The sequence below is a fragment of the Scyliorhinus canicula genome, chromosome 29, assembly GCF_902713615.1.
Source record: "Scyliorhinus canicula chromosome 29, sScyCan1.1, whole genome shotgun sequence".
NCBI classification, from domain to species: domain Eukaryota; kingdom Metazoa; phylum Chordata; class Chondrichthyes; order Carcharhiniformes; family Scyliorhinidae; genus Scyliorhinus; species Scyliorhinus canicula.
In genome coordinates this window covers 1,601,410-1,619,242 of record NC_052174.1, presented here as the reverse complement: position 1 = coordinate 1,619,242, position 17,833 = coordinate 1,601,410, and the positions used below count along the sequence as shown (strand labels likewise).

At 50.5% G+C, this 17,833-nt stretch overlaps 1 protein-coding gene across 1 annotated transcript in view; it reads left to right on the top strand.

The window, feature by feature from the left end:
- The window catches only part of LOC119958454 (solute carrier family 2, facilitated glucose transporter member 4-like), a 49,154-nt gene extending 35,002 nt beyond the window's left edge, over nucleotides 1-14,152 (top strand). Inside the window, exons 7-11 of the mRNA XM_038786996.1 lie at nucleotides 564-751; nucleotides 8,525-8,629; nucleotides 10,182-10,283; nucleotides 11,725-11,928; nucleotides 13,919-14,152. Coding sequence (XP_038642924.1) covers nucleotides 564-751; nucleotides 8,525-8,629; nucleotides 10,182-10,283; nucleotides 11,725-11,928; nucleotides 13,919-14,125 — 806 coding nt within the window. The 3' untranslated portion in view covers nucleotides 14,126-14,152. The remainder of the gene's footprint in view (nucleotides 1-563; nucleotides 752-8,524; nucleotides 8,630-10,181; nucleotides 10,284-11,724; nucleotides 11,929-13,918) is intronic.
- Nucleotides 14,153-17,833: the final 3,681 nt, after the last annotated feature.

The following is a 17,833-nucleotide window of genomic DNA, read 5'->3' as shown; positions in this document are numbered from 1 at the left end:
GGTCCCTGGCACTGTGAGACAGCAGTGTTAACCCGGGTCCCTGGCACTGTGAGGCAGCAGTGTTAACCCGGGTCCCTGGCACTGTGAGGCAGCAGTGTTAACCCGGGTCCCTGGCACTGTGAGACAGCAGTGCAAACCCGGGTCCCTGGCACTGTGAGGCAGCAGTGTTAACCGGGGTCCCTGGCACTGTGAGGCAGCAGTGTTAACCCGGGTCCCTGGCACTGTGAGGCAGCAGTGCAAACCCGGGTCCCTGGCACTGTGAGGCAGCAGTGCTAACCCAGGGCCCTGGCACTGTGAGGCAGCAGTGCAAACCCGGGTCCCTGGCACTGTGAGGCAGCAGTGCAAACCCGGGTCCCTGGCACTGTGAGGCAGCAGTGCAAACCCGGGTCCCTGGCACTGTGAGGCAGCAGTATTAACGACTGTGCCAAGGGCTGGTTGGTGCTGAAATCTCAGGAATAAGACATGAACCCACGACCTCCTGATTAAAGAGTGATTGAGCGCGTGCAAACCACAAAACCTGGCCAGGGAGAAACAAAATATTTTTCTTCCTTTTCGGAGTGCAGGTTTGAGGATGTTAACCGGGAGACAGGATGTTACTGCAGCCCTGAGTGAGATGAAAGAGGAGAGGAGGAAAATGGACATGGAGCCTAAAGTTACCATCGCCCAACTGTTCAGAATCCCCTCCTACCGTCAACCCATCATCATCGCAGTCACCCTTCAGCTATCCCAGCAATTGTCCGGTATCAATGCCGTAAGTGTGACCTACGACCTGGCTGGAATTCTACAAATTACCGTATCCTAACCCTCGACTCAAAACATTAACCCGGTCGCCTCTTCGAAAAATTCAATCCAGTTGATCAGATATGAACTAAACCAAGTTGACTGCGATAGCTCCTTTTTGGTTTCTAAGTTCGACCCATATGGCCTCTGTTTTCTAAGATGCCATCCCTCCTTCCTGCCATCCCTCCTTCCTGCCATCCCGCCTTCCTGCCATCCCTCCTTCCTGCCATCCCTCCTTCCTGCCATCCCTCCTTCCTGCCATCCCTCCTTCCTGCAGTAATTCATACCCTGATCAAAATTTTACCTCCTTCCCTATCTCGCCTGAAGATCCTATATCCCGAAATATCGAGCTGCTAATCCTGCCCCTCTCTCAACCATGTCTCACTGACAACAATTACATCATATCCCCGTGTTTGAACTCGTGCCCTCAACTCATCTGCCTTGTTCGTCAGACTCTTTGCATTAAAATAAATGCCATCCAATCTTGCCAAACTCCCTTGTGACTTAACTGGCCTATAATTTCGATCTCTCCTGACTCACTTGATGTCTCTTCTAATTTTGGCTGTGCACGTATCTCTGTATCCCCATCTCTCAGGAACCCAGCCCCCTGCCAAGTTAGTTCAAACCCTCCCCAACAGCACTAGCAAACCTCCCTCAAGGACATTGGTCCCGTTTCGGGACAGGTGCAAACCGCCCGCCTTGTACAGATCCCACCGTCCCCCAAAATGGTCCCAATGTCCCAGAAATCTCCAGCCCCTGTCTCCTGCACCATCTCCCCAGCCACGCTGGACTAACCTCCTGGGCTGGATTTGCCAAATTTCTGACCGAATCGGGGGCAGCGCCGCTTGCGCGATGCGCCACCCCCTCCAAAGCAGCCCCCTCGGAGAGTACACCGCGCCACTTATCTACGGCTCGGCCTCCTGATGCTCCACCCCGGACCGGCCGAGTTCCCGGCGGCACGGGTCTCTCATGCTCTCTTCATCGCGGACTCAGTCCACCACCACCACAGTCAGGGGAGGGTCGATCCGCCGGGTAGAGGGGACGTTATTCGGGGCTGGGGTCACTGTGGTCGGGCGGTCCAGGGCGTGCAAGCCGGCCAAAGGGCCGGGTCCTCCAGCGACATCCGCCCTGAAGCATAGCGAGGCCGCTGCCGTGCCTATGCGTGGCCATGGACCTGGCAATTCTCTGGGCCGTATCGGCAGCTGGAGCCAGGTACTCTACACTGCCGCCCTGCCAGCAAAACGGCGAGTCAGTGGCCGCTTTGCGCCAGCTTTCCTGGCGTAAAATGCCACCGTACCCACGCTAGCTTTGGGACACAGTCTCCAAATCGGAAAATCCAGCCCCCTATTTCTATACCCACTCGCACAAGATACTGGATGTAATCCAGCGAATACTGCCTTCTGGGTACTGTTTTTTAATCTACTACCTAGCTCACTAACTGTTGGAGGGAAATTACCGGGCATCAATTAAACGGGAGGTTACAGCAGAAAATCTCAATGCAATAAATTTGCAGATGGCACGAAGATAGTTAGGCAACTGGGTGGTCAAGAAGTAAGGTGCCCACAAAGGGACAGCGATAGGCTGAGTGTTGGACAAACGAGTGATTAAAAACCGCAGACAATAGTTGAAATGGGGAGAGTTGGCAGAACCCTGAGGTACAGAGGGATCTGGGTGTCCAGGTACATGGATCAGTAACAGGTCGAGTGTCAGTACAGCGAGTGATCGGGAAGGCAAGTGGAATATTGAAATGAAATGAAAATGGCTTATTGTCATGAGCAGGCTTCAATGAAGTTACTGTGAAAAGCCCCTAGTCGCCACATTCCGGCGCCTGTCCGGGGAGGCTGGTACGGGAATTTAATTGTAATTTATTGCAAGGGGAACGGAAAATTAAAGACAGCTGACCACATCTTTATTTAGCAAATGATATTTAGTGCGTTAGAAGCAATCCAGAGCAAGTTGACTGGACAAGTTGGACTGGACCCACTGGAGGTTAGAAATAGATCAGATCCTGAGGGGATCGACACGGTGGCTACTGAGAGGATGTTTCCTCCTGGGGGAAGTTTAAAAATAAGGAGTCGTACATTTAACACAGAGGTGATACGAATTTCTTTCGCTGGTGGGGTGGTGAATCTTTGGAACTCCCTTCCCCAGAGAAGACCGGCCGTGGAAATGAGTATTTCAAAGGCACAGCAGGATATACCCTTCAATAACAGCGGACTCAAAGGTTATCAGACGCAGCCAGAATGTGGAGTTCAGACCGCAATCCGATCAGCCAAGATCTCATTCAATGGTGCAGCAGATTCGAGGGACCGAATGGTCTTCTTAGGCTCCTCGTTTGTAAATCTGTGCGTTGCTGCGTTCACATCTCCACTTTCACCCCCATAATGGGCAGCGAGGTCCAGCTCATGACCCCCTTGCAGGGTCAAACAGTTCATTGACATTCCCCCCCCATCCCCCGCCACCCCACCGTGTCTCCCTCCCCCCCCCCACCCCCCCCCCCCCCCCCCCCCCCCCCACCCCGTCCTTTCACCACCAGCAAATGGGAACAGCTTTTCTTCATCAATCTGAACCAATCCAGTTCATCGTCGTCCGCCTCGATCGAATCACCCCCCCCCCCCACTCGATCTGGCGGGGCTGGTTTAGCTCACTGTGCTAAATCGCTGGCTTTTAAAGCAGACCCAAGCAGGCCAGCAGCACGGTTCGATTCCCGTACCAGCCTCCCCGGACAGGCGCCGGAATGTGGCGACTAGGGGCTTTTCACAGTAACTTCATTGAAGTCTACTCGTGACAATATTACGGTGGCGGAAAGGATGCTAGATGGGGACTCTTCTTCCGAGGTAGTATGGGCTGAGGTTACAAACAGGAAAGGAGGTCACCCTGTTGGGAGTTTTCTATAGGCCACCTAATAGTTCTAGGGGTGTAGAGGAAAGGATGGCGAAGATTCTGGAAAAGAGCGAAAGTAACAGGGTAGTTGTTATGGGAGACTTTAACTTTCCAAATATTGACTGGAAAAGATATAGTTCGAGTACATTAGATGGGTCGTTCTTTGTACAATGTGTGCAGGAGGGTTTCCTGACACAATATGTTGACAGGCCAACAAGAGGCGAGGCCACGTTGGATTTGGTTTTGGGTAATGAACCAGGCCAGGTGTTAGATCTGGAGGTAGGTGAGCACTTTGGAAACAGTGACCGCAATTCGGTGACCTTTACGTTAGTGATGGAAAGGGATAAGTATACCCCGCAGGGCAAGAGTTATAGCTGGGGGAAGGGCAATTATGATGCCATTAGACATGACTTGGGATGTGTAGGTTGGAGAAGTAGGCTGCAAGGGTTGGGCACACTGGATATGTGGAGCTTGTTCAAGGAACAGCTATTGCGTGTTCTTGATAAGTACGTACCAGTCAGGCAGGGAGGAAGGGGTAGAGCGAGGGAACCGTGGTTTACTAAAGAAGTGGAATCTCTTGTTAAGAGGAAGAAGGAGGCCTATGTGAAGATGAGGCGTGAAGTTTCAGTTGGGGCGCTTGATAGTTACAAGGAAGCGAGGAAGGATCTAAAGAGAGAGCTAAGACGAGCAAGGAGGGGACATGAGAAGTCTTTGGCAGGTAGGATCAAGGAAAACCCAAAAGCTTTCTATAGGTATGTCAGGAATAAAAGAATGACTTGGGTAAGAGTAGGGCCAGTCAAGGACAGTGGTGGGAAGTTGTGTGTGGAGGCTGAGGAGATAAGCGAGATACTACATGAATACTTTTCGTCAGTATTCACTCAGGAAAAAGATAATGTTGTGGAGGAGAATGCTGAGACCCAGGCTATTAGAATAGATGGCATTGAGGTGCGTAGGGAAGAAGTGTTGGCAATTCTGGACAAGGTGAAAATAGATAAGTCCCCGGGGCCTGATGGGATTTACCCTAGGATTCTCTGGGAAGCCAGGGAAGAGATTGCTGAGCCTTTGGCTTTGATTTTTATGTCATCATTGGCTACAGGAATAGTGCCAGAGGACTGGAGGGTAGCAAATGTGGTCCCTTTGTTCAAGAAGGGGAGTAGAGATAACCCCGGTAACTATAGGCCGGTGAGCCTCACGTCTGTTGTGGGTAAAGTCTTGGAGAGGATTATAAGAGATACGATTTATAATCATCTAGATAGGAATAATATGATTAGGGATAGTCAGCATGGTTTTGTGAAGGGTAGGTCATGCCTCACAAATCTTATCGAGTTCTTTGAGAAGGTGACTGAACAGGTAGACGAGGGTAGAGCAGTTGATGTGGTGTATATGGATTTCAGTAAAGCGTTTGATAAGGTTCCCCACGGTCGGCTATCGCAGAAAATACGGAGGCTGGGGATTGAGGGTGATTTAGAGATGTGGATCAGAAATTGGCTAGTTGAAAGAAGACAGAGGGTGGTGATTGATGGCAAATGTTCAGAATGGAGTTCAGTTACGAGTGGCGTACCACAAGGATCTGTTCTGGGGCCGTTGCTGTTTGTCATTTTTATAAATGACCTAGAGGAGGGCACAGAAGGTTGGGTGAGTAAATTTGCAGACGACACTAAAGTCGGTGGAGTAGTAGACAGTGTGGAAGGATGTTGCAGGTTACAGAGGGACATAGATAAGCTGCAGAGCTGGGCTGAGAGGTGGCAAATGGAGTTTAATGTGGAGAAGTGTGAGGTGATTCACTTTGGAAAGAATAACAGGAATGCGGAATATTTGGCTAATGGTAAAATTCTTGGCAGTGTGGATGAGCAGAGGGATCTCGGTGTCCATGTACATAGATCCCTGAAAGTTGCCACCCAGGTTGATAGGGTTGTGAAGAAGGCCTATGGTGTGTTGGCCTTTATTGGTAGAGGGATTGAGTTCCGGAGCCATGAGGTCATGTTGCAGTTGTACAAAACTCTGGTACGGCCGCATTTGGAGTACAGTTCTGGTCGCCTCATTATAGGAAGGACGTGGAAGCTTTGGAACGGGTGCAGAGGAGGTTTACCAGGATGTTGCCTGGTATGGAAGGAAAATCTTATGAGGAAAGGCTGATGGTCTTGAGGTTGTTTTCGTTAGAGAGAAGAAGGTGAAGAGGTGACTTAATAGAGGCATACAAAATGATCAGAGGATTAGATATGGTGGACAGCGAGAGCCTTCTCCCGCGGATGGAGGTGGCTAGCACGAGGGGACATAGCCTTAAATTGAGGGGTAATAGATATAGGACAGACGTCAGAGGTAGGTTTTTTACGCAAAGAGTGGTGAGGCCGTGGAATGCCCTACCTGCAACAGTAGTGAACTCGCCAACATTGAGGGCATTTAAAAGTTTATTGGATAAGCATATGGATGATAAGGGCATAGTGTAGGTTAGATGGCCTTTAGTTTTTGACTTCCCATGTCGGTGCAACATCGTGGGCCGAAGGGCCTGTACTGCGCTGTATCGTTCTATGTTCTATGTTCTAATAAGCGATTTTCATTTCATTTCATTTTCATCTCCTTCACTCCGATGGGAACAGTTCCAACTTCTCCAACCCGAACCTAGGAGCTAAAATCCTGGAAGCACAGAACAGGAGCAAGGAACAGTACAGCACAGGAACAGGCCCTTCGGCCCTCCAAGCCTGTGCCGACCATGCTGCCCGTCTCACCTAAAACCTTCTACACTTCCGGGGTCCGTATCCCTCTATTCCCATCCTATTCATGTATTTGTCAAGATGCCCCTTAAATGTCACTATCGTCCCTGCTTCCTCCACCTCCTCCGGCAGCGAGTTCCAGGCACCCACTACCCTCTGTGTAAAAAACCTGCCTCGTACATCTCCTCTAAACCTTTCCCCTTGTACCTTAAACCCACGTCTCTGAGTAATTGACTCTCCCATCCTGGGAAAAAGCTTCTGACTATCCACTCTGTCCATGTCCCTCAATTTTGTTCTGGTAAATCTCCCTCTCGAAGGCCCTCACCTCCTCCTTCCTCTCTAAAATATCTATCCAGTTTGCCCCCCCCCCCCACCACCCCATTCTCTCCCCCCTGAAGCTCTGGAAATGTTTTCCCTTCAATTATTTCTCTGATTCCCCCGTTTGAAAGTTCCTGTTGAATCTGCTTCTGTCGCCCTGTCAGGCAGCAACTTCCCGAGTGGAGACAATTCTCCTCATGCTCCCCGCTCTGAACATTTCCCAGTGGCTTGGAAACCACACAATGGAGGGAGACAACAAAGAGGAAGCTGTCGGCCAACGAACCTGACGTCTGTCATTGGAAATCCATTGGGGAGATTGTTTTCTGAATTCCAAAATACTTTTCAGGCAGTGCCTACATTTCTTCATGAGAGAGAAATCACAGAATCCCTGCAGTGCAGAAGGAGGCCATTTGGCCCATCGAGTCTGCACTGACCTTCCCAAAGAACACCCCGCCCAGGCCCACCCCCGTCTTTGCCAGCTTGGCAAATGTGGAAAAACGTGAGCGGGTCCAGGTGGCCAGGGAGAAGAGTAGATCAGTAAACTATTGAAATGAAGGGAGGCCGTCGCGCTGAGGGACATGAATCACAAAGAAGTGAGTTTGCAGGTACAGCCAGTAGGCACGGTAGCACAGTGGTTAGCACTGCTGCCTCGCAGCGCCAGGGTCCCGGGTTCGATTCCCGGCTTGGGTCACTGTCTGTGCGGAGTCTGCACGTCCTCCCCGTGTCTGCGTGGGTTTCCTCCGGGTGCTCCGGTTTCCTCCCACAAGTCCTGACAGACATGCTTTTGGTGAATCGGACCTTCTGAATTCTCCCTCTGTGTACCCGAACAGGCGCCGGAATGTGGCGACTAGGGGCTTTTCACAGTAACCTCATTGCAGTGCTTTTAAAAAAAATTAATTTTAGAGTACCCAATTCATTTCTTTCAATTAAGGGGCAATTTAGCGTGGCCAATCCACCTACCCTGCACATCGTTTTGGGTTGTGGGGGCGAAACCCACGCAAACATGGGGAGAACGTGCAAACTCCACACGGACAGTGACCCAGAGCCGGGATCGAACCTGGGACCTCGGCGCCGTGAGGCAGCAGTGCTAACCACTGCGCCACCTTGCTGCCCCCACTTCATTGCAGTGTTAATGTAAGCCTACTTGTGCCAACAATAAAGATTATTATTATGATTAATTGGGAGGGCAATTAGAATTATTGCAGTGGGTGAAGCAGTTTAAAAGTACAGGGGTCTTGCTAACTTCACAGGGTATTGGTGACACCACATCTGGAGCACCGTGTAGGATTTTGGTCTCCTTATTTAAGGAAGGACATGGTTGAGTTTCGAGGAGGTTGACAGGGCCGATTCCTGGGATGACGGTGTTTGTCTTGGGAGGAGGGGTTGGGAAGGTTAGGCTGGAGTTTAGAGGAAAATGAGACAGGACCTTTTTGAGTCTCAAGATTCTGAGGGGTCCTGACAGGGTGGGTGCTTCCCCTCCGGATGGAAGCTATGCGGGAGGACACAGTTTAAAGATTGGGGAGGGTTGTTATTTTAGATGGCGATGAGGAGGAATTTTATTTGGAATTCCCATCCACAGACAGCAATGGAGGCTGCGGGTCATTGAAAGTATTCAAGGTTGCGTTGGACAGATTTATGAGTAAGAGTCAAGGGTTTTTGGGAAATGCAGGAATGTGGAGTTCAGGCCACCGTCAGATCAGTCATGATATTCCGGAATGGCAGAGTAGGATTGGGGGCTGCTCGAATTGTGGATCTTTAAGTGGCTGAATCGCAGCGAGGAAAGGGTTAATGTTCCTCTCTCTCTCTCTCTCTTTCTTCCTTTCCTCTGACAGGTCTTCTATTATTCGACCAGCATCTTCATCAGTATGGGCATCCAGCAGCCAGTCTACATCACTATTGGTGTTGGGATCATCAACACGGCCTTTACGGTGGTCTCTGTGAGTACGGGAATCAGTCCTGCCTCTGTGGTAAATTTAGCCCAGGCCTTGGGCCTTCAGTATCTGTACTGCAATGCAGCAGTGAAGCCAGCGGGGGGGGGGGGGGGGGGACTAGAAATTTGGGCGGGGGGGGGGGGAACTAGAAAACTGGGCTGGGGGGGAACTAGAAACTGGGCAGGGGGGGAAACTAGAAGACTGGGTTATATTACAGAAGAAAGACTAGTGCTATTCTGTTGTACCTTTCTAGAAGGCCAGAATACTATCCAGGCAGTGAAGAACTTTCGGTAATGCAGTTGTTGCTGCACTGCAGGGAGCAGGGCACAGCAAGATTCCACCAACTGCAAGATGATAATCAACTGCAATATTGTTCAGCTTTACTGTGTATCTAACCCCGCGCTGTACCTGTCCTGGGAGTGTTTGATGGGGACAGTGTAGAGGGAGCTTTACTCTGTATCTAACCCCGCGCTGTACCTGTCCTGGGAGTGTTTGATGGGGACAGTGTAGAGGGAGCTTTACTCTGTATCTAACCCCGTGCTGTACCTGTCCTGGGAGTGTTTGATGGGGACAGTGTAGAGGGAGCTTTACTCTGTATCTAACCCCGTGCTGTACCTGTCCTGGGAGTGTTTGATGGGGACAGTGTAGAGGGAGCTTTACTCTGTATCTAACCCTGTGCTGTACCTGTCCTGGGAGTGTTTGATGGGGACAGTGTAGAGGGAGCTTTACTCTGTATCTAACCCCGTGCTGTACCTGTCCTGGGAGTGTTTGATGGGGACAGTGTAGAGGGAGCTTTACTCTGTATCTAACCCCGTGCTGTACCTGTCCTGGGAGTGATTGATGGGGACAGTGTAGAGGGAGCTTTACTCTGTATCTAACCCCGTGCTGTACCTGTCCTGGGAGTGTTTGATGGGGACAGTGTAGAGGGAGCTTTACTCTGTATCTAACCCCGTGCTGTACCTGTCCTGGAAGTGTTTGATGGGGACAGTGTAGAGGGAGCTTTACTCTGCATTTCACCCCGTGCTGTACCTGTCCTGGGAGCGTTTGATGGGGACAGTGTAGAGGGAGCTTTACTCTGTATCTAACCCCGTGCTGTACCTGTCCTGGGAGTGTTTGATGGGGACAGTGTAGAGGGAGCTTTACTCTGTATCTAACCCCGCGCTGTACCTGTCCTGGGAGTGTTTGATGTGGACAGTGTAGAGGGAGTTTTACTCTGTATCTAACCCCGCGCTGTACCTGTTTTGGGAGTGTTTGATGTGGACAGTGTAGAGGGAGCTTTACTCTGTATCTAACTCCGTGCTGTCCCTGTCCTGGGAGTGTTTGATGGGGACAGTGTAGAGGGAGCTTTACTCTGTATCTAACCCCGTGCTGTCCCTGCCCTGGGAGTGTTTGATGGGGACAGTGTACATTTACCCTGGGAAAGGGAGGGAAGCAGTCAGTATTTGCTGCTCCTGTCTACTCTTTCGCACCCACTCCTTTGAGATGGCATCCAACTGAGTGTGGAAATTTTTGATTGATCAGCTGTATGATGCTAACTCCGTGTTTTCCTGTTCCACAGTTATTCCTGGTGGAGAGAATGGGCCGCAGGACACTGCACTTGCTGGGATTGGCTGGGATGAGTGTCTGTGCTTTCATAATGACAATTTCCTTGGCGTTGCTGGTGAGTAACAGCTCCTCTGATTGGCTGCTGAGTTCCACCCAGCATTTACACCTGCACAATCTTTCACCAAATCTCATTGGGCAGAGACACACCATTGGGCCAGACGTGCCAGTGCTGGGGAGTTGGAGGATCTGTCCACATTCGCTGGAAAAAGGCTCCATTCCTTCAAATATTTATCTTTCAACAACCCCATGTGTGAAACTATTTTCCTCACCTCCCCGTCTGGGTGGCTTACCGATTCTCTGTCACCTGTGTTTGAATGGTTTCTATTTTTGTATAATCACAAGACACAGGAGCAGAATTAGGCCACTCGGCCCATCGAGTGTGCTCCGCCATTCAATCATGGCTGATGTTTTCCCATCCCCATTCTCCTGCCTTCTCCCCATAACCCCTGATCGCCTTATTAATCAAGAGCCTATCCATCTCTGTCTTAAAGACACTCAGTGATTTGGCCTCCACAGCCTTCTGCGGCAAAGAGTTCCACAGATTCACCACCCTCTGGCTGAAGAAATTCCTCCTCATCTCGGTTTTAATGGATAGCCCCTTCAGTCTGAGATGGCGCCCTCTGGTTCTAGTTTTTCCGACAAGTGGAAACATCCTCTCCACGTCCACTCTATCCAGGCCTCGCAGTATCCTGTAAGTTTCAATAAGAACCCCCCCCTCATCCTTCTAAACTCCAACGAGTACAGACCCAGAATCCTCAACCGTTCCTCATACGACAAGCTCTTCATTCCAGGGATCATTCTTGTGAGCCTCCTCTGGACCATTTCCAAGGCCCAGCACATCCTTCCTTAGATACGGGGCCCAAAACTGCTCACAATACTCCAAATGGGGTCTGACCAGAGCCTTATACAGCCTCAGAAGTACATCCCTGGTCTTGTATTCTAGCCCTCTTGACATGAATGCTAACATTGCATTTGCCTTCCTAACTGCCGACTGAACCTGCACGTTAACCTTAAGCGAATCGTGAACAAGGACTCCTTTGTGCTTCTGATTTCCTCAGCATTTCCCCATTTAGAAAACAGTCTATGCCTCCATTCCTCCTTCCAATGTGCATAACCTCACACTTTTCCACATTGTATTCCATCTGCCACTTCATTGCCCACTCTCCTAGCCTGTCCAAGTCCTTCTGCAGACCCCTTGCTTCCTCAATACAGTTGTCCCTCGTTCACTGTTCTTTCAGATTTGTGTGTTTTGATTGTAATTCTTATTTTGTTGATTGGTCAATATTAAATTAACGTATCTCCCCAATCTCCAGATTGTCTCAAAACTTCTCAGTGTTAATCCCACCGCCTGGCCCCCCTAACGGTGGGGCAACTCGGTCAAGGGTCAAACCGTGTTCGCCCTGATCTGTCAGTCTGGCCCCTGATCTTTCCGTTGTTCCCCTCTCCCATGTTTAACGTTCTCTCTATCTCTTCCACCCCCCCCCCTCACTCCGCAGGAGAAGTTGCCATGGATGAGCTACATCAGCACGGTGGCCATCTTTGGTTTTGTCGCCTTCTTCGAGATAGGCCCGGGACCTATCCCATGGTTCATTGTGGCTGAGCTCTTCAGCCAGGGGCCGCGCCCGGCGGCAATGACCCTGGCCGGATTCGCAAACTGGACCTCGAACTTCCTGGTGGGAATGACATTCCAGTACATTGTGGTACGTGAGGAAGAGAACGGACATGAGAGTGGGGGAGGGCCGCTGTTCAGTTTGTCCCCAGCAAGGGTGGGGGAAAGTGGCCATTGGCAATGGGGCTCGCTATCTATTCTTTCATTAGTCACATTATGCTGATAAGGTGGGCGAAAGTGAAGCGTAAAACACCACAGCACCGAGCAGATGGGCTGAATGGCCTCGATGTGTCGTTTAGAATCAGTGATAGGCTCAGCGATCGGCGCAGTTGCAGCACTGACGGAATGCTGCACCTTCAGATGCGTCAGCTTTCGGACATATTGACGTTCCTGCCTGAACTCTCAGGTATAGGAAAACAATCCCGGATCCCTTACGGGAAGAAGGGCTGCTCGGTGGTTAGTGTAACAATACTTATATTGTAAAGAAGACAAGGGGTTACCAATTTCGTGATCATACTTCTCACCACCAGATGGGGATGAAGAGCAATCATATAAATATAGGGGCATATAAATTAGGGGCAGCAGGGTAGCATGGTGGTTAGCATAAATGCTTCACAGCTCCAGGGTCCCAGGTTCGATTCCCGGCTGGGTCACTGTCTGTGTGGAGTCTGCACGTCCTCCCCCTGTGTGCGTGGGTTTCCTCCGGGTGCTCCGGTTTCCTCCCACAGTCCAAAGATGTGCGGGTTAGGTGGATTGGCCGTGATAAATTGCCCGTAGTGTCCTAATAAAAGTAAGGTTAAGGGGGGGGTTGTTGGGTTACGGGTATAGGGCGAGATACGTGGGTTTGAGTAGGGTGATCATGGCTCGGCACAACATTGAGGGCCGAAGGGCCTGTTCTGTGCTGTACTGTTCTATGTTCTATGTTCTAAATATCACCTGACTCCTGGGATTCTGGGAGGAGGTGTTTAGGCGTGAGAGAAACTAGTTGTATAGTTTGTTTCTAAATAAATTTAGAGTACCCAATTCATTTTTTCCCAATTAAGGGGCAATTTAGCGTCTTCAATCCACATACCCTGCACATCTTTGGGTTGTGGGGGCGAAACCCACGCAAACACGGGGAGAATGTGCAAACTCCACACGGACAGTGACCCAGAGCCGGGATCGAACCTGGGACCTCAGCGCCGTGAGGCAGCAGTGCTAACCCACTGCACCTCCGTGCTGCCCTGATTAGTTGTATAGTTGAGAGAGTTCTGTGGTTAGAGATATCGTATAGTTTAGTATTCTTTTACCTTGGAACTTGTTTGAATGTTATTTAAGTAGTGTAAATAAATCAGCTTTTTTCATTTACTTAGTGTTATGTATTCAAGGCATCCTGATAAACAAATCTGAGAATATCATCGTTAGCACTGCTGCCTCACAGCTCCGGGTACCTGGGTTCGATTCCCGGCTTGGGTCACTGTCTGTGCGGAGTCTGCACGTTCTCCCCGTGTCTGCGTGGGTTTCCTCCGGGTGCTCCGGTTTCCTCCCACAGACTAAAGATGGGTAGGTGAGCTGGATTGGCCGTGATCAATTGCCCCGTAGTGTCCAGGGATGTGCAAGTTCGGCGGGGTTAGGGGGATGGGCCGAGGTGGGGGGGTGCTCATTCAGAGGGTCAGTGCAAACTCAATGGGCCGAATGGCCTCCTTCTGCACGATGATTTTTTTTTTTTTTTTTAATTAAGGGGCAATTTAGCATGGCCAATCCACCTACTCTGCACATTTTTGGGTTGTGGGGGCGAAACCCACGCAGACACGGGGAGAATGTGCAAACTCCACACGGACAGTGACCCAGAGCCGGGATCGAACCTAGGACCTCAGCGCCGTGAGGCGGTTGTGCTAACCACTAGGCCACCGTGCTGCCCCTGCACGATGATTCTAAGAGCAGGAGAGCGTTCTCCTCGATGACCAAGGGCCATTCGCACATTCTTGTTGGTGGGAATCTGTGGTACAGACGTTGCCTGTCGCTGTGACGTGCTGCACGACATCCTGAGATGCTGCAAAGTGCTATTCAAATGCGAATCTCTCTCTTTTTCATTTTGCCAGGCGGTCTGCGGCCCTTTCGTTTTCCTCATCTTCGCCTTCCTGCTCGCCGGATTCTTTGTCTTCACCTACTTCAAAGTGCCGGAGACCCGGGGGAAGACCTTTGACCAGATCGCAGCCGCGTTTCGCAGAACCCCCTCGCTGCTTGACCAAGAGTTCAAACAGAACAGCACCGAGCTCGAGTACCTCGATGATGACTCCAGCGTGTGAGGGAGCGAGAGAGAGGAAGGGAGTGAGCAAGAGAGAGAGAGAGAGGGGGGGGGGGGAGAGAGAGAGGGGGAGGAAGGAAGCGAGCAAGAGAGAGAGAGGGGGAAGAGAGAGGAAGGGAGAGAGAGAGAGAAAGAGAGTGGGAGGAATGGAGCGAGAGAGAGAGAGAGAGGGAGGGAGTGAGCAAGAGGGAGAGAGAGATTGGGGGAGAGAGAGAGAGAGGGGAAGGAAGGAAGCGAGCAAGAGAGAGAGAGGGGGAAGAGAGAGGAAGGGAGAGAGAGAGAGAGAGAGAAAGAGAGGGGGAGGAAGGGAGCGAGAGAGAGAGGGAGGAAGGGAGCAAGAGAGAGAGAGAGAGGGAGGAAGGGAGCAAGAGAGAGAGAGAGGGAGGAAGGGAGCAAGAGAGAGAGGGAGGAAGGGAGCAAGAGAGAGAGAGAGAGAGGGAGGAAGGGAGCGAGGGAGGGAGGAAGGGAGCAAGAGAGAGAGAGAGGGAGGAAGGGAGCGAGGGAGAGAGGAAGGAAGGGAGCGAGAGAGAGAGGAAGCAAGAGGGAGAGAACAAAGAACAAAGAAAAGTACAGGACATGAACAGGCCCCTCGGCCCTCCAAGCCCGTGCCGACCATGCTGCCCGTCTAAACTAAAATCTTCTACACTTCCTGGGTCCGTATCCCTCTATTCCCATCCTATTCATGTATTTGTCAAGATGCCCCTTAAATGTCACTATCGTCCCTGCTTCCACCACCTCCTCCAGCAGCGAGTTCCAGGCACCCACTACCCTCTGTGTAAAACACTTGCCTCGTACATCTCCTCTAAACCTTGCCCTTCGCACCTTAACCCTATGGCCCCTAGTAATTGACCCCTCTACCCTGGGGAAAAGCCTCTGACTATCCACTCTGTCTATGCCCCTCATAATTTTGTAGACCTCTATCAGGCCGCCCCTCAACCTCCGTCATTCCAGTGAGAACAAACCGAGCTTATTCAACCGCTCCTCATAGCTAATGCCCTCCATACCAGGCAACATCCTGGTAAATCTCTTCTGCACCCTCTTTAAAGCCTCCACATCCTTCTGGTAGTGTGGCGACCAGAATTGAACACTATACTCCAAGTGTGGCCTAACTAAGGTTCTATACAGCTGCAACATGACTTGCCAATTCTTATACTCAATGCCCCGGCCAATGAAGGCAAGCATGCCGTATGCCTTCTTGACTACCTTCTCCACCTGTGTTGCCCCTTTCAGTGACCTGTGGACCTGTACACCTAGATCCCTCTGACTGTCAATACTCTTGAGAGTTCTACCATTCACTGTATATTCCCTACCTGTATTAGACCTTCCAAAATGCATGACCTCACATTTGTCCGGATTAAACTCCATCTGCCATCTCTCCGCCCAAGTCTCTAAACAATCTAAATCCTGCTGTATCCTCTGACAGTCCTCATCGCCATCCGCAATTCCACCAACCTTTGTGTCGTCTGCAAACTTACTAATCAGACCAGTTACATTTTCCTCCAAATCATTTATATATACTACGAACAGCAAAGGTCCCAGCACTGATCCCTGCAGAACACCACTAGTCACAGCCCTCCAATTAGAAAAGCACCTTTCCATTGCTACTCTCTGCCTTCTATGACCTAGCCAGTTCTGTATCCTTCTTGTCAGCTCAACCCTGATCCCGTGTGACTTCACCTTTTGTACCAGTCTGCCATGAGGGACTTTGTCAAAGGCCTTACTGAAGTCCATCCACTGCCCTACCTGCATCAGTCATCTTTGTGAGCTCTTCGAAAAACTCTATCAAGTTAGTGAGACACGACCTCCCCTTCACAAAACCATGCAACCTCTCACTAATACGTCCATTTGCTTCCAAATGGGAGGAGATCCTGTCTCGAAGAATTCTCGCCAGTAATTTCCCCACCACTGACGTAAGGCTCACCGACCTGTAGTTCCCTGGATTATCCTTGCTACCCTTCTTAAACAAAGGAACAACATTGGCTATTTTCCAGTCCTCCGGGACATCACCTGAAGACAGTGAGGATGCAAAGATTTCTGTCAAGGCCTCAGCAATTTCCTCTCTAACCTCATTCAGTATTCTGGGGTAGATCCCATCCGGCCCTGGGGACTTATCTACCTTAATATTTTTCAAGACACCCAACACCTCGTCTTTTTGGATCTCAATGTGACCCAGGCTATCTATACACCCTTCTCCAGACTCAACATCCACCAATTCCTTCTCTTTGGTGAATGCTGATGCAAAGTATTCATTTAGTAGGTCGCCCATTTCCTCTGGCTCCACACATAGATTCCCTCGCCTGTCCTTCAGTGGGCCAACCCTTTCCCTGGCTACCCTCTTGCTTTTTATGTACGTGTAAAAAGCCTTGGGATTTTCCTTAACCCGATTTGCCGATTACTTTCCGTGACCCCTGCCAGCCCTCCTGACTCCTTGCTTAAGTTCCTTCCTACTTTCCTTATATTCCACACAGGCTTCGTCTGTTCCCAGCCTTCTAGCCCTGACAAATGCCTCCTTTTTCTTTTTGACGAGGCCTACAATATCTCTTGTTATCCAAGGTTCCTGAAATTTGCCGTATTTATCCTTCTTCCTCACAGGAACATGCCGGTCCAGAATTCCTTTCAACTGACATTTGAAAGCCTCCCACATGTCAGATGTTGATTTACCCTCAAACATCCTCCTCCAATCTAGGTTCTTCAGTTCCTGCCTAATATTGTTATAATTAGCCTTCCCCCAATTTAGCACATTCACCCTAGGACCACTCTTATCCTTGTCCACCAGCACTTTAAAACTTACTGAATTGTGGTCACTGTTCCCGAAATACTCCCCTACTGAAACTTCTACCACCTGGCCGGGCTCATTCCCCAATACCAGGTCCAGTACAGCCTCTTCCCTAGTTGGACTGTCTACATATTGTTTTAAGAAGCCCTCCTGGATGCTCCTTACAAACTCTGCCCCGTCAAATCCCCTAGCATTGCGAGTCCCAGTCAATATTGGGGAAGTTGAAGTCTCCCATCACAACAACCCTGTTGCTTTTACTCCTTTCCAAAATCTGTCTACCTATCTGCTCCTCTATCTCCCGCTGGATGTTGGGAGGCCTGTAGTAAACCCCCAACATTGTGACTGCACCCTTCTTATTCCTGATCTCTACCCATATTGCCTCGCTGCCCTCTGAGGTGTCCTCCCGCAGTACAGCTGTGATATTCTCCCTAACCAGTAGCGCAACTCCGCCACCCCTTTGACATCCCCCTCTATCCCGCCTGAAACATCTAAATCCTGGAATGTTTAGCTGCCAATCCTGTCCTTCCCTCAACCAGGTCTCTGCAGAGGGAGGGAGGAAGGGAGCGAGAGGGAGGGAGGGAGAGGGAGCGAGAGCAAGAGGGAGGGAGGGAGTGAAAGGGGGAGGGAGGGAGGGAGAGACAGCGAGCAAGGGAGTGAGAGAGAGTGAAAGTCAGTGAGTGTTGGAACCAACAATTCTACGGACACGTGCTTGTAGGATTAGAATAGCGGTTTTAATATACTCACAGCAGAGCCAGCCTGTTAGCCATTGAACTTTCGGTGAACTGGCCGGCTGACCCTGTGGCACTGATCTTTATACAGCAGCTCCATGGGGGAGAAGTCCTGGGCGGAGCCAAGGGAGAAGCCCAGTACAATTCTCGAGCATTCCCAGAGCTACTCCCCCTGGTGGTTAGGTAGTGCAACTGCACTTACAAT